Here is a 12785-nt window from a genome sequence, read left to right as displayed (position 1 = left end):
ATTTGTTGACTTTGGGCTTTAAGATGATTTTGCTCCAGATTTGCATTCCCGCTTGGGTTTTACTTAAGCTGCTCTTATCATCAGTTTACGTTCCTTAAGCGTGTACCAACCAGCTGGCTCATGGAATGAATAGGCAGGCCCGAGGAAGCTAAGCTGGGATGGAAAACCGGGTGTAGATGCTACCCACGTGGATTGTTGAAAATTGATTTTAGTTTGTTCCCACGCCCAGAAAACTGTCTGCTTAATGAGCTGGCTTTCTTGGGCTTCTTGTCCACGTTGAATTTTATATTCTAATAGAACGAATTTGTCTTACAAAGAAAACTTGGCGATGTTAAGCATCTAAGTATACAAAGTACCCAGAACTAAACGTGTGTCTGCATAAATTATTTGCTTGCTCGGGTTCTCTGTGTACTTGCTTCTGCCATATTATCCTGCTGTTCGCTTTTCCCGTATTTTAAGGCAGCTTTCACTTCCGTGTCATCATCTCATTAAATAACTGTCTTGTTTCCTGAGGGTGCTGTTGCATCATCGTCTCTGATGATTTAAGCCTCTGTGATCACGTTCAACAGAAGCTGGCTCAACCGTTTCCTTACCCCAGAATTCGTCAGCAAGAGTCTCAGGAAAAACCAAAGGCTACAGTCCGCAGTGAGGCAAACTCCCCGGCTTCCTAGCCTTTTCCCTTTGAGTTTGAAGATGATGTTGTTATTTCAGGGCAACAGACGTGACTGCTAGGGACTTTTCTTTGCCTGTTTGGAAGGAAAGCCCAGGCAGGAGAATTTGGGGGCGGGAGGTAGCACACGCTCGACATTCCTAGGGCGAAATAGTGCGCGGTCCTTCCTTCCTCCGCCTCTGCGGTTCTCCAAGTAAGTGCCCAGGCTCCCCACCCACCTCCCCCAGGATCACTAGCAGGGGCCGTCTGGGGCACGTTAGGCAGCGTGACACTTCCCCCACCTGTAAACTAGTTGCTGTAACTATGTCGTCGTGTTCAGATGGGACAGCACCTGGCCAAAGGCGAAGCTCCACGCCAACGCCAACGCCAGCTGTTGTTAAACCAATTACAGCAAGCTGGCCGCACCCGAGCCCTGGCAGTGGGGTCCCGCCTCCCACGCTGGCTGGGGACTGAGTGTGGCCCACGGGGAATTCCTTCTGCCCCAGCAGCCTTCCTCATGCTTACAGCTGCTTTTCTCTTTGACCGTGGTTGTAAATCAGATCTCCGAGAAATCGGGGCAGATAAAGTTCATGACGGTGCCGGAAATGGTTTTACATGAAGTCAAAACTGTAGAAAAATCAGGGTCCGCCTCTCGAAGGTGCCTAGAATGTGCCCTTGGGATCTCTGCACGGTTCTGGACGGAGTATTGTTTCCCGAACACGTACAGCATCTCAGCCGTGTTCTGACCCAGATAGGCTTTTGTGGGTTGGTCCAAGAGAGCCAGGCAAACATTTTAACCTGGGTTTTTTTTGGGAAAATGCATTCTCGTTTATTTGCAGCTGATACACGGTTTGTTCATAATTGGGGAACGGCCCAAACAGGCCTTTTCCCTGAAGATTTTTAACTTTCTGTTGTCAGGAGGAGAGGGCACACATGGATGGGTCTAAGTGTGATGATCAGCTGTTTTTAATTTAGAAACTAGCACACTTGGGGCGCCTGGGTGGCTGAGCCCGCCAGGCCTCCGACTTCCACTCAGGTCATGATCTGGAAACTTGAGAGTTCGAGCGCCTCTCTGCTGTCCGCGTGCAGCTGCTTGGGATTCTCCGTCTTCCTCTCTCTCTGCCCCTCCTGCTTTCGCTCGCGCTCTCTCTCAAAAATAAATATACATAAAATATACACGTATTTTATATATTATGTATATAAAGTGTATATGTAATATGTAAGACAAAAATGTATTTCAAAAAATAAATATTTTTTTAAAAATTTTTTTTTTTTCCAACGTTTTTTTTTTTATTTATTTTTGGGACAGAGAGAGACAGAGCATGAACGGGGGAGGGTCAGAGAGAGAGGGAGACACAGAATCGGAAACAGGCTCCAGGCTCCGAGCCATCAGCCCAGAGCCTGACGCGGGGCTCGAACTCACGGACCGCGAGATCGTGACCTGGCTGAAGTCGGACGCTTAACCGACTGCGCCACCCAGGCGCCCCAAAATAAATATTTTTTAAATATTTTTTCAAAAAAATACAGTACCACACTTACCGACAGGAAGGGGCAGGAGGCGTATTTGGAATATTTTTACCTTTTCAGTTTTTAACTTACATATATTAAGGTGAAAAAGGATCTTTGGAGCTAGATAGGATACATTTTTCATGAAATACTGGATGAGACAAAGCCCTCAGATCACATCAATAGGATGTATTATTATTATTATTATTATTATTATTATTATTATTAAAGAGATGGAAGAAATACTGTGTAGGGGTCAAGGGCAGGCTACCCCAAGATGGGCCACTTTGGCATAAAGATGATCTCAAGTTAAAAGTAATCAAAACCCAGCAGACACAGAAAAAGCTCTCGGACTCCCCTCAACTGCCTAACTCTGGACAAACTGGAAAGGAGAGCCTGTACTGGGAAGAGAGCTATTAACGGAGACCCCTTTACCTAAAAAACTGATCTGCATCATAGGGCAAGCTTGGTTTTCCAAATCCCTCCTCTCACCTTCCTGCTAATAGCCTTCCTCCCCTTGGTATCCTCAGGCCCTACCCCTCCCATATGAACTTCATGTTGCCTCACTGTCTTTGAAATTTTATGTCTGTGTGGATTCCCCTTATGTATGCTATTAAATTCAATATTTTTCCTACTAATATGTCTCGTGTCAATTTGATTCTAAGTCCAGCTAGAAGGACCATAGGGCAGAGGAGGGTCTTCCCCACCGACAGATGCTACGTGGTAATCAGATGCACTTAACTATTCATGACGCCATGAGGCTCAACTGTGAAACACAATCTTGACCGAGCAAGTGAGTCCGGGGGGTGAGAGGGCGCACAAGGTGGTCAGTGTTTCGTTCTTCACGGACCCGGTCAAGTGGGCTCTCGAGGGTGGAACAGAAAGTGTCGAGCTGCTGAGTTAACTGAAAAGGCAGTTTTTAAAAGCCATCCCTATTGGTGAGCGTTTATTAAAAATGTAAATTATACAAAACTAGGTAGATGTGTTTTTTGAAGGTCAAGAGGGTGGCAAAATAGTTTCCCGGCACCCTAAGAGAAATATGGTGATAAATACCAGGATAAACAGAATTTCTGTTTTTTTTAAGGGTCGAAATGGCTTTTTTTAGTGGGTGGAGAAGGTTGAGGCAAGAGGGCTGCTCTATTTTAAGTTTTTAAATAATACTTGTTTTTTTTAAGCCGTGTGCCTGCTTTGGTAAAATAAGCATCATAAAATATTCACAGAATATTAACACCGTTTGAGGGTTATGTAAAGTACTACAACAGTATAGTTAAGTATTTTTATAGAGAATCAGTGTATAATGACCAGTTTCCAAATTTTGTGATTAGGTGTATAGTTCTGTCTTTGAACTGTATCTGTGTCCAACTTTATCCCTCTCTTTTCTTTCACTTTACCGCTTACATATTGTAAATAATATTAAAGTCAGGGATGATCATCTCCCTATTTTACTACCCATAGCACCTTCTACAGTGTCTTAAGAGTAATGTCTCAGCATGAATAGACACTTTTCCAAAGAAGAGTCCAGATGGCCAACAGACACAGGGAAAGATGCTGAACATCATTCATCATCAGGGAAACACAAATCGAAACCACAATGAAATACCACCTCATACTGATCTCAGTGGCTAAAATGAACAACTCAAGAAACTACAGACGCTGGCGAGGATGTGGAGAAACGGGAACCCTCTCGCACTGTCGGTGGGAATGCAAACTGGTGCAGCCGCCCTGGAAAACAGTGTGGAGGTTCCTCAAAACACTAACAATAGAATTACCCTACAACCCAGCAATAGCACTGCTAGGAATTTATCCAAGGGATACAGGTACGCTGATTCTTAGGGGCACATGCACCCCAATGTTGATAGCAGCGCTATCAATAATAGTCAAATTATGGAAAGAGCCCGTGTGCCCATCAACCTGATGAATCGGTAAAGAAGATTTGTACGTATATATACAATGGAATACTACTCGGCAATGAGAAAGAATGAAACCCTGCCATTTGCAGCAACGTGGTTGGAACTGGAGGGTACTACGCTAAGTGAAATAAGTCAGAGAAAGACGGATACCGTATGTTTTCACTCATATGTGGAACTTGAGAAACTTAACAGAAGACCATGGGGGAAGGGAAGGAAAAAAATTATTTACAGAGAGGGAGGCGAACCATAAGAGACTCTTAAATACAGAGAACAAACTGAGGGTTGATGGGGGTGGAGGGGCGTGGAGAATGGATGCTGGGCATTGAGGAGGGCACTTGTTAGGATGAGCACTGGGCATTGTATGTAAGTGATGTATCACAGGAGTCTACTCCTGAAGCCAAGAGCACACTGTATATACTGTGTGTGAGCCAGCTTGACAGTAAATTATATATATGTATATAATTATAATATATATAATATATTTATTTATATATATATATATAAGTTAAAAATAAAAAGAGTAATGTCTCAGAATATGATTGATAAGTATGTTTTCTGGGTTTTTTTTTTCCAAAATCTTGCTAAAAGTGCACAAATAATACAGATTCACTCTAGAAAAAGTAGAAAATACAGAAAGCAAACAAAAAAAATTAAAATCACCCAGACACTCCTCTTACCATCTTGATAACACCCGTCCAAATGTTTTCCTGGGTAATATATACATGCAAAGAAATCTGAAATAAAAATTATCCAATATACACTGTACCCATTTTCTTAGGATAAAGTAGAGTTTTCAGGTCAGCAGGTATGTCTTCTTTTGAAGGCTGTTTGTCATGTTGCCAAATTGTCCTAAAGAAGTGTTCTATCAGTTTCAGTCCCCATTAGTCGAGCAAAGAGTACTCCTTTCTCTACTCTCTTACTAACTAATGGGTAGAAATATATTTATCAGCGTTGAGTTCATTAGTATTTCTTAGAATAAGAGTGCATTTGAACATTTTAAATACAGATACAGCTTGTCATTTTGTCTTTAATTTTCACTGTGTTTCCCCTTCATATACAAAGTTTCTTTTTTTAATTTTTACCTGCTCAAAACTGTCAGCCATGGTGGTTTGTTTGTTTTTGTTTTTGTTTTTAATCTAAAAAAACTTCTCCCCCGTTTTGGCATTCTGTGTTTCAAAGGCTGTTCTTTCCACAAGATCATATATGTGGACTAAACCGATTTCTGAGAATTCAGTCGTGTGACTACCTCTCAACTCTGTTTTTCTCCCCATCAGGAAAGCAATTGAAGAATTGCTTAAAGAGGCAAAACGTGGCAAAACGAGAGCAGAAACGATGGGACCTATGGGTTGGTAAGTTCTTGAGTGACCTTCCTTAAAACAGAACAGTAGCAAAGAGAAAGTCTCGGCTGGAGACGTGGATACGCAAATCTGTTGCCGGTGAAAGGAATGTAAAACTGTGGCTGTAGAGGAAATCCCCCAGAGGCGAGTAGGGGAGTGGGAGCCCTGTTGAGGGCCAGCTCCGGGGACTCTGCGACCCCGAGGAAGAGGGCTGGGGGTATGGAGGGAGAGCATCTGTGAAGGCTCCATCATCCCTTTAGATCCCAAATCCCTGGTGGATATGTAGATCTTCTGCCCCAAGGCGCCATGCGAGAGTAATGTTGTATCAGTGCTCATTGTTTACGGATCTCTTGTTTTGTTTTGTTTTTTTGTTTCTTTTTATTTATTTTGAGAGAGAGAGCAGGGGAAGAGCAGAGAGAGAGGGAGACAGAATCCCAAGTGGGCTCTGTAGGGCTCCATCCCGTCAGCTGAACCGTGAGATCGTGGCCTGGGCTGAACTCAAGAGTGTGACGCCTCACCGACTGAGCCACCCAGGCGCCCCAAGGATCTCTGTTTTAATTCTAGCCCTTGGCAAATTGAAATTTATTTTTTAAATTCTACTCGTAAGTATTTCGACTATGTGACAGCTCGGCTGGGTAGAACTTAAGTTGCCTTTGCAGTTTCCATACAAAATAGAGCTTTAAAACTTAAAGTTTAGAAACAAAAGAGGAATCTACCCTTAAGAATTTAGTCCTAAGCATTTTTAAGCTTCACTTTAGCAATAACATAGGCATTCATGTGTTAAATATGCTGAGTTTAGATCTTTTATCTAGAATTTAAAATCCGCAACAATGGAGGATTGTGGGTGATTAAGAGTCGAATCTAAAAATGAGGAGAAAAACTAGGCTTCAGAACACACCTCATTCTGTAGATTTGACTCTTAGAACCATGCACGTGATTTACGTAAAATGCAAAAGTTAAGTAAATAAAGGGAAAAGTCAATCCTTAAAAATCAAGCAAAATAAAACAAATAGATCTAAAAAGCCATTTAGTGAATGACTTAGCCACACATAAAGGAACTACTGTGCGTGATCTGAAATGTGACTACATTTTGAAAAGAACTACCAGGAAATCTTAAATTGTTTTCCATCATCATGTTGTCAAAAATTTGATGATGTTATTCAGAAAATACTATGTAACAGGATAAAGCAAATATTTACCTGCTCTAAATACCAAGATGTCCAGCGTCAAAGGGGTGCAAATGTAAAATCAAAGTAAAAAACCTATAATCCTAAATTCGAATTGGAAATATCAGTACAAAGCCATGCTTTAGAGAGATACCTGACTGCAGATCTGAAGCAGTGTCTGGGCTTCACCAAACTGCAAGTTAGAGGTCACAGTCACCAAGACTGCCCTCACTTCTTACACCACCTGCAAATTCAGGGAGTTCCCAACGTACCCTCAGCTTCCTTAAGTCACTGATGAATCCCTACAATTCACAAAAAACTGTGAGACTCACAGTTACGGCTTACTACAGGGAAAGAACACAGATTCAGGTCAGCCGAAGTAAGGGGCATAAAGGGAATTGTCTGAGAGGGTTCCAGACATGAAGCTTCTGTTGTCCTCTCCCCACAGAGTCAGCATTAAGGTGTGACAATATGCATGGCAATATCGTCAGCAGGGAAGCTCACCCAGGCCTCGGTATGCAGAGTTTTTATTGGGATTTCATTACTTAGGCATGATTGATTGCTCGTGTGGTTGGCCTCAGTGTCCAGGGTTAACCAAGACCCCGTGACCCAAAGCTCCCACCCAAAATCACATGGTTGGGGGTTTTTGGCAGGGCCAGCTTGCGCTCTAAGACCATCAGGCGTGGCCTGCCCCATCCTAAGATCCACTCTAGACAAAGACATTTCTGTCCGGTGTGTGACATTACCTCCTAGAACTGAGATCCCCTCCCAGAAGTCCGCCCTCTCTGTGGGCAAGGTTACACCGTTACTACACAGACAGGGAATGTATACGAGGATCCGGAGAATCTTGTCATACGAGAAAGCGAAAAACACTCGAAGACTACTGTAGTGATGGCCGAAAGACTCAGGAAACAACTTGAAATCCCTCCCGCCAGATGGGGTAACTTGATCACCAAGAAGAATAAAGCTATAAAGACCGAGATACCTCAACTGTGTTCAGATCCACAAGGTCATAATGATAATCACAACAAGAAACTTAGCGGTCCCGTTTGGAGAATGCTGTGGAACCAAATCATTGTCCATAAAATTGGCAAAGAGAGAGGAAGAATAAAACATTTATCCTGTTCCCTGTACACATTGTGCTGCGGGGTCACCAAATCATTGATGAAAGAAAACTCCCCTGTGGAACTGCAACTATTAAATGTAAAAGGACATCGTGGGGTGCCTGGGTGGTTCAGTCGGGTCGGTTTAGCGACTGACTCTTGATTTCGGCGCAGGTCATGATCCCATGGTTGGTGAGTTCGAGCCCCTCGTCGGGCTCCACACTGTGACAGTGCTTGGGATTCTTTCTTCTTTCCCTCCCTCTCTGCCCCTCCTGTACATTCTCTCTCTCTCTCTCAAAACAAATAAACTTAAAAAAATTGTTTTAATATAAAAGAATGCTAGAATAAGATCACCATTTGAATTCTTAGCAACTCAATAAGAAGACAAACAATCCAATTTAAAAATAGGCAAAAGATCTGAACAAACACATCACTGAAAATGATACAGGGTTGGCCAATCAGCATATAAAGAGATGCTCATTGCTTCAGCGGTGTCTCTCCCTCTTTCTTTGCCCCTCCCCCACACACACTCTGTGTCTCTCTCCTTCAAAAATAAACAGACATTTAAAAAAAAAGAGATGCTCTGGGGCGCCTGGGTGGCGCAGTCGGTTAAGCGTCCGACTTCAGCCAGGTCACAATCTCGCGGTCTGTGAGTTCGAGCCCCGCGTCAGGCTCTGGGCTGATGGCTCGGAGCCTGGAGCCTGTTTCCGATTCTGTGTCTCCCTCTCTCTCTGCCCCTCCCCCATTCATGCTCTGTCTCTCTCTGTCCCAAAAATAAATAAAAAAATAAATAAATAAAAATAAATAAAAAAAAAAATAAAAAAAAGAGATGCTCAAATCATTAGTTAGGAGGAAAATGCAAATGAAAACATCAGTTAGTTACCACCACTAGGGATGCACTCAAGTATCCAAAATAAAAATTGAAAAAGGCTGACAGTCCCAAATAAAGACGAGGATGTGGCACAACTAAAATGCTCACACACCGTTGGCAGAAACGTAAGATCATACAGCCATTGCGAAACATAGTTGGCAGTTTCTTATAAATACTCGCCACAGAGACTTCTTCTAACCAATTACCAGAGAACTGAAAACTTAGGCACCCACACAAATGCGCACGGTGATGTTTATGGCGCTTTTGTTCATGATGGCTCAAAACTGGAAACAACCGAGGGGCCCCTGGGGGGCTCAGTCGGTTAAGCGTCCAACTTGGGCTCAGGTCGTGATCTCACGGTTCGTGAGTTCGAGCCCCGCGTCGGGCTCTGTGCTGACAGCTTGGAGCCTGGAGCCTGCTTCGGATTCTGTGTCTCCCTCTCTCTCTCTGCACCCCCCCCCCCCCCGGCTCGCGCTCTGTCTCTCTCTGTCTTTCAAAAATGAGTAAACATTTAAAAATAAATAGATGAGTAAATGAAAACTGGAAACAACTGAAATGTCTACTGACTAATGAACGGATAAACAAATCGTGGTTCTAGCCATACATTCAACACTCCTTGATAATAAAGAGGACGAGAAATCACACACAGCATGGCTGAATCCCAGGAGCCTGCCAAGTGAAGGAAGCCAGACACAAAACCATACACAGTGTAAGATTCCATTGATGTGGCCTTCTAGAAAACCCAGAACGATAGGGACCGAAAACAGATCACTGGTTGCCAGGACATGGGGACAGAAGGAAGGGGTTAAGGGCAGACCTTGGTGGGTGACAGAAACGCGCTACGTCTTGATTGACTTCGTACGTTGGTCAAAACTCTTAACGCTGTTTACTTAAAAGGACAAATTTTATTCTGTGTGCATTCTGTCTCGTAAACCCAATTTTAAAAGAAAAAGAATGGCATCATTTGCAATCCCTAAGGACGCACTGGACCTAGGCAAAGGTCACCGGCCGCTACACTGACCAGATGCGGACTTGCTGGGGACCATTCGGGGACAGGTCAGGCGGACCCACACCTGAACTCACGGACCCGTCTTCATGCTGAGAAACGATGCGGAAAACCAGGCCACTACTTAGGAGACATCCTTGTCGAAGAGATCGAACCCCAATCTGATCCCATCTCCGGTCAGAACTACTAGCTTGCACAAAATACAGAGGCCAGAGGAACACATTAACTGACACCTATAGGAATAAAATCACAAAAGTCCAATGTGGGGAATTCTACAGGACGAACAGCCCAATTCCCTTTAACAAAAGACTTGCAGAGAAAAGGAGGGGAATCCTATGAACTAATAGACTTGAGACACGTCAGATAAAATGTATACCTTGTTTGGATCCTTGTCCAAACTAACTATAAAAAGACATTTATGGGGCACCTGGGTGGCTCAATCGGTTGAGCATATGACTTCGGTTCAGGTCATGATCTCACGGTTCGTGGGTTCGAGCCCCGCGTCAGGCTCTGTGCCAACAGCTCAGAGCCTGGAGCTTGCTTTGGATTCTGTGTCTCCCTCTCTCTCTGCCCCTCCCCTGCTTGTGTTCTCTCTCTCTCTCTCGCTTTCTCTCTCTCTCTCTCTCTCTCAAAAATAAACAAACATTTAAAAATTTTTAAAAAAGACATTTATGAAACAGTTGGGGTATTTGATGACATTAAGTAATTAATATTGATTTTTTTAGGTGTGATAATGGATACTTCATTTTTCAGAAGATACTATCTTTTAGAAATTGATTGTGATGTATTTATGGTTGAAATGATACAAAATGAAGTAATCCAGTGTGAGTCAATCTGTATGTCACATATGGAATCATCTTAGATTCAGTAAAATACCCACTTCCTAGAAGGATAGTTACTCAAATTGGTGAGATAAAGTGGACAGAAATATTCTGCATGGTTCCTGGCATGGAGCAGTCAGTCAGCGTTATTAGATCTGCTCTTATCTTCTTTCCGGCCCTCTGTCCTTTACAGAGATAAGGTGCCTCTTCTAAAGTGAATCAAATTAGTACAGGTTTTGTTAGGGGCAGGCCACTTTGGTGTTTGGTATAAGGCAGGACTGTGATCAGGTTGACTGTAGCCGCTGGTCCAATCTCATACCTTCAGTGAGAGAATCAGTACGGAGCTAAATCATGAATTCAGATGGCCCGACAAGTGAGTATGAAAGTATCAGTCAGGGCTCTTGCGATGTTCGCAATGTTCAAGGGCATAAGTTCTTTCTAGGCAGCTCTCCAAATAGAAGTCGTTTGTCCTGACAACCTTTCTGCCACTTACTGACTCGGTAGAACTTTCCGATGGTGAGAGAACTGGTTTATCAGTGTCAGCTCCGTTCTCCCTGGAGAGAGTTACGCCACGCGCGGGTCATCTTGATGTTTGTGGGAGGAAGGATGTGCCCATTGGGTGTCACATCGGTTAGGCTGGCAGTTCTCCCAGAGTTGTCAAGGACCCAGGTTCCTTCCAGTTTTCTAAATCTTCCAACCACAGAGTGTGATTCTTTTCCACATGGTCTAGTATTGGCCCACTCCATTTCACTTAGCAGAAAGGAAGGAAGAAGCCACGCCCCCCCGCCCCTTTAAGGACACTGCCCAGAAGTTGTGTCCACCATTTCCACCATTTCTGCATGTACTCCACTGGCCAGAATTATGTTCCATGCCTTCACCAACTACAAGGTCAGGAATTCGGTCTTTGTTTTGCTCCAGGTAGTCAGGTGCCAGATAAATATCTGGGGTTCATTTACTCTAGAAAAAAGGAAGAATGGATAGTCGGGGACAGTTGACAGCCTCTTCCCATGAAGGAAGCAGAAGCATGTTGAAAAGGGAGTAAAGGGTGGGAGGCTGGGGCGCCTGGGTGGCTCAGTCGGTTAAGCGTCTGACTTCAGCTCAGGTCATGATCTCATGGTTTGTGGGTTCGAGCCCCGCGTCGGGCTCTGTGCTGACAGCTCGGAGCCTGAAGCCTGCTTCCGATTCTGTGTCTCCATCTCTCTCTCTCTGTCCCTCCTCCACTCACGCCTTCTCTCTCTCTCTCTCTCTCTCTCTCTCTCTCTCTCTTTCAAAAATAAAGAAATCTTAAAAAAAAAAAAAAAAAAAAAAGATGGCAGGCAAAGCGAAACATTCCAGACTTGTAAGAGATGGGTCCTGGGACAATGGGGCTTGAAACTTGTTAAGTTCCCATTAGTCTACAGGACAAGAATTCTTGCTGACATTGCTGACATTTTTTTCAGTTGTCTTAACGGTGATCCTGAGCCATTTTAGTTTTAGGGTCCTTTTATACTCTTAGGAACTATTGAGGACCCCAAAAATTTTTTTTGGTGGATTATATCTATCAATGTTGACTGTATTTGAAGTTTAAATTGAGCAATTTAAAAGGATTTATTTATTCATTTAAAAAATGATTGGGGCGCCTGGGTGGCTCAGTCGGTTAAGCATCCGACTTCGGCTCAGGTCACGATCTCGCGGTCCGTGAGTTCGAGCCCCGCGTCAGGCTCTGGGCTGATGGCTCGGAGCCTGGAGCCTGCTTCCGATTCTGTGTCTCCTTCTCTCTGACCCTCCCCCGTTCATGCTCTGTCTCTCTCTGTCCCAAAAATAAATAAACGTTAAAAAAATAAAAAATAAAATAAAATAAAATAAAATAAAAAATGATAAGCCCATTACATGTTAAAAGGAAATAGTATGCCTTTTATAAAAATAACTACATTTGTGGAAAAAAAATACTGAGTTAGAGTGATATTGTTTAATATTTCTGCAAACCTCCCTCATGTCTGACTTATAAAAGACGCTTGGAAGTTCACGTCTGCTTCTACAACCTGTTGTTTTGCTTGAAGTATTTGAAGAAAATCCAACCTCACACAAATATATGCCCAGAAAATCAAGAAGTATTTCAATAGCCTTTCCAGAAAATTATGGTATTCTTTAATCCTCCATCAAAATTTTGCAAGTAATCTCAGCGAGTAGTAGATTCTTAACATTCTTTTTAATAATGCAGACTTTTCATATTCTGTCATAATAAAATCGCTTGGTCTCCCTTGCACTTTAACTGGATCTTCTCCCCATACATGATTCTGTAACATCCTTCATTAGCCATCTCAAAAATGTTGGCTCATGAGTCATCTTCTAATGACAACACATTATAGAATACTTAAAAAGCACACTTATAAATATCACCACTAATCTCATCAGAGAGTCTTTTAACTCTCTGGGA

General features: G+C 43.1%; 1 protein-coding gene across 1 annotated transcript in view; it reads left to right on the top strand.

The window, feature by feature from the left end:
• The window catches only part of LOC131487878 (protein POLR1D-like), a 48728-nt gene that overhangs the window by 23575 nt on the left and 12368 nt on the right, over positions 1 to 12785 (top strand). The window contains exon 2 of the mRNA XM_058689054.1: positions 5340 to 5414. Within this exon, the coding sequence (XP_058545037.1) occupies positions 5340 to 5414 (75 nt within the window). The remainder of the gene's footprint in view (positions 1 to 5339; positions 5415 to 12785) is intronic.

This window comes from Neofelis nebulosa, chromosome 1 (assembly GCF_028018385.1).
Source record: "Neofelis nebulosa isolate mNeoNeb1 chromosome 1, mNeoNeb1.pri, whole genome shotgun sequence".
NCBI lineage: Eukaryota > Metazoa > Chordata > Mammalia > Carnivora > Felidae > Neofelis > Neofelis nebulosa.
This window is presented reverse-complemented; position numbering and strand designations above follow the sequence as displayed.